At 45.7% G+C, this 3,361-nt stretch overlaps 1 protein-coding gene across 1 annotated transcript in view; it reads right to left on the reverse strand.

Annotated features, from left to right (window-relative positions):
* Window positions 1-3,029, reverse strand: part of myl4 (myosin, light chain 4, alkali; atrial, embryonic) — a 3,038-nt gene extending 9 nt beyond the window's left edge. The window contains exons 1-7 of the mRNA XM_053338118.1: window positions 2,931-3,029; window positions 2,508-2,535; window positions 2,284-2,433; window positions 2,026-2,099; window positions 1,767-1,866; window positions 376-453; window positions 1-20 (exon numbers count right to left, since the gene is read on the reverse strand). The exon at window positions 1-20 is cut by the window's left edge and continues 9 nt beyond it. Coding sequence (XP_053194093.1) covers window positions 1-20; window positions 376-453; window positions 1,767-1,866; window positions 2,026-2,099; window positions 2,284-2,433; window positions 2,508-2,535; window positions 2,931-3,029 — 549 coding nt within the window. The remainder of the gene's footprint in view (window positions 21-375; window positions 454-1,766; window positions 1,867-2,025; window positions 2,100-2,283; window positions 2,434-2,507; window positions 2,536-2,930) is intronic.
* Between the last annotated feature and the right edge of the window lie 332 nt (window positions 3,030-3,361).

Genomic DNA, 3,361 nt, shown 5'->3' on the forward strand with positions numbered 1-3,361 from the left:
CATGATGTGCTTCACGAACGCTGCGAACACACAAGAAAGTCATCAGGTGTGTGTGGTGCAGGTGTGTGTGGTGCAGGTGTGTGTGGTGCAGGTGTGTGTAGTACAGGTGTGTGTGTGGTGCAGGTGTGTGTGGTACAGGTGTGTATGGTGTGTGTGGTACAGGTGTGTAGTACAGGTGTGTGTGGTGCAGGTGTGTGTGGTACAGGTGTGTGTAGTACAGGTGTGTGTGGTACAGGTGTGTGTGGTGTGTGTAGTACAGGTGTGTGCGGTGCAGGTGTGTGTGGTACAGGTGTGTGTGGTGCAGGTGTGTGTGGTACAGGTGTGTGGTACAGGTGTGTGTAGTACAGGTGTGTGTGGTGCAGGTGTGTGTAGTACCTTCATAGTTTATACAGCCGTTAGCGTCTTCCTGTCCTGCCAGCAGCTGATCCACTTCTGCCTCCGTCATCCTCTCCCCTGATAACACATGAAGTCATCAATAATCAATAATCAGTAATCAGTAATCAGTAATCAGTAATAATCAATAACTAGAAAATTCCAGATAAGTTTTGAGTGCCACGGGTGTCCTGCCGAGACGAGTACATGATTTATTTTTTCTTTATGAATGTATACTTTTTATTTTAAAAATTTATTTTAAAAATTTAAACTGCGGTTGCTAAGGGCAGCTAAGGCCCTGCGGTTGCTAAGGGCAGCTAAGGCCCTGCGGTTGCTAAGGGCAGCTAAGGCGCTACGGTTGCTATGGCGATTTGAGAATCTGCTTGGAAAAACTTCTCAGAATTCTGAAGGATTTGGCTTCTGACAAGGTCCCGAACAATTTCAAACTGTGAGAAAACCGTAACTCCTGTCCAAAAACCAAAAACACCGTGAGAGACACAGAAGCCGGCAGATTCTGACAGTGTTTATTTTATTCAGATATTCCTTAAAATGAGCGAGTAAGCTCAGTGTGAACACAGAGTGAGATTCTTTTGAAAAAAGAAGATTACATTAGGGTCAATGGGGAGCGAGACAGGTATTGCTGCCGGTCTCGGCCCCCCCGTTTAAATTTTGTGCAGACCCCGCCTGTTAACTTCACATTTTATGAGTCCCAACACCTATGTCTACATTTTGACCAAAAATGATTTGTCTGCTGTTTACGGTTTGGCCGTGAGCTCGAGTTAAAAATAAAAATTAAGGTTATATTTTACTGCTTCTCTCACTCTAGCTAACTGCCGCTTCCACTCTAACTTTGAAGAAAAAGTGATTTCCACTCCTCGTTTGACTGCTCATAGTTTGAAAAGTTTACATGTTATGTTAAACAGTTTGGTATTTTTCCAGAGAGGACAAGTTTTCCTCCGTTTTAAAGTTTGAATCATGTTTCTACGTTAACGTATGAGAGAGCTAGGTGACTCTGAAAAAAGATGAATTTTGGAGGTTTAAAAAAAAAAATTCACATTCATTTCCAATGGAGATATCTCCCGTTTTTTTGGGAATAACTTTGGGAAAAATTGGAATTTCAACACCAAAAGTCATAGCACCCCTCCCCCGATCGAGCCGCACGTTTTGATGTATATATTGTCGGGGTTTTCTCAAAGCTGTGGGAGGAGTTACGCGCCGAAAAACGGCGGAAGAAGAAGCGGAAGAATAAGTATGGAGAAGATTAATAGCGAGGCGCTCCTCTCCAGCTTCTGGTGAGGAGCGCCTCTGGGCTAGAACCCGTGGCACTAATCAATAACCAGTAACCAATAATCAGTAATCAATAATCAGTAATCATCAGAAATCATTAATCGTACCCAGAGTGACCAGAACGTGTCTTAGCTCGGCTCCCATCACTGATCCGTTTCCTTCTTTATCAAACACACGCAGACCTTCAACAAAGTCCTCGTATGTCCCCTGTTCACACACACACACACAGAGACACACACACACACACACACACACACACACACACACAGGTCAGAGGTGAGAGGTGAGATGTGAGATGTGAGAGGTCAGAGGTCAGAGAACAGAGAACAGAGGTGAGGGGTCAGAGGTCAGCGCTGGGTCACGTACCTTGTCTTTGGACTGAGCCACATGTTGCAGCATCGGCAGGAAGGTCTCAAAGTCCACCAGCTTCCTGTCCAAGTCTGCAGATACATGACAGAGGCTGAGTGAGTGTGTGTGTGTGTGTGTGTGTATATGTGTGTGTGTGTGTGTGTGTGTGTGTGTCTCTGTCTGTCTGTGTGTGTGTGTGTGTGTGTGTGTGTGTGTGTGTGTGTGTGTATATATATATATATATATATATGTGTGTGTGTGTGTGTGTGTGTGTACCTGCAGCTGTGGGCCGGCCCAGCACTCTCAGGACCTCAGCGTTGGTTGGGTTCTGTCCCAGAGCTCTCATCACGTCTCCACACTGAGACAAAGAGATCTGCAGCTGGTTCTGAGGAGTCCTGTCGAACAGCTGGAAGGCTTCCCTAAACTCTGCAGACACATGGGGATCAGTGTGTGTGTGTGTGTGTGTGTGTGTGTGTGTGTGTGTGTGTGTCCAGTTTTACCTTCAATCTGATCAGAGCCAAAGTCAATCTGAAAAATAAAGTTGATCACTGGAATCAAAACTAATGACTCTAATATTAATTATTCATGTAACATCAAATAGACAGACAGACAGAGAGACAGACAGGTGGAGACAGACAGACAGACAGACAGGTGGAGACAGAGAGACAGACAGACAGGTGGAGACAGAGAGACAGACAGACAGGTGGAGACAGAGAGACAGGCAGACAGGTGGAGACAGACAGACAGACAGGTGGAGACAGACAGACAGGTGGAGACAGACAGACAGACAGGTGGAGACAGACAGACAGGTGGAGACAGACAGACAGAGAGACAGACAGAGAGAGAGAGACAGAGAGACAGACAGACAGGTGGAGACAGACAGACAGACAGGTGGAGACAGACAGACAGACAGACAGGCAGACCTTGATGCTGTGAGGATCAAACTCTGGTTCTTTAGCTTTTTCGGCCTCTTGAGGAACCTTCAGAGTTTCCTTCTTCTGTTCTGGTTTCTTGGGGGCCATGATGGACAGCAGTCGGAGAGTTAAGGAGGAATGAATGAATGCTGAGAAGAAGAAGAAGAGGGAGCAGAGCAGATTCCTCAGTGAGGGTTTAAATACTCTTCATCGTGTCCATGTACGGTCAGACAGCAGAAGCTCATCAGTGAATCCTCTCAGGATCTCTGCTGCAGAGAGACGAACCTCAAATAGATCTGAGAGGATTCCTCAATCCTCCACTGATACCGCCTTAAATAAAACATATCTACTGTCCTCTACTGATACCGCCTTAAATAAAACATATCTACTGTCCTCTACTGATACCGCCTTAAATACAACATATCTACTGTCCTCTACTG

Source organism: Scomber japonicus, chromosome 18 (genome assembly GCF_027409825.1).
Source record: "Scomber japonicus isolate fScoJap1 chromosome 18, fScoJap1.pri, whole genome shotgun sequence".
Taxonomy (NCBI): domain Eukaryota; kingdom Metazoa; phylum Chordata; class Actinopteri; order Scombriformes; family Scombridae; genus Scomber; species Scomber japonicus.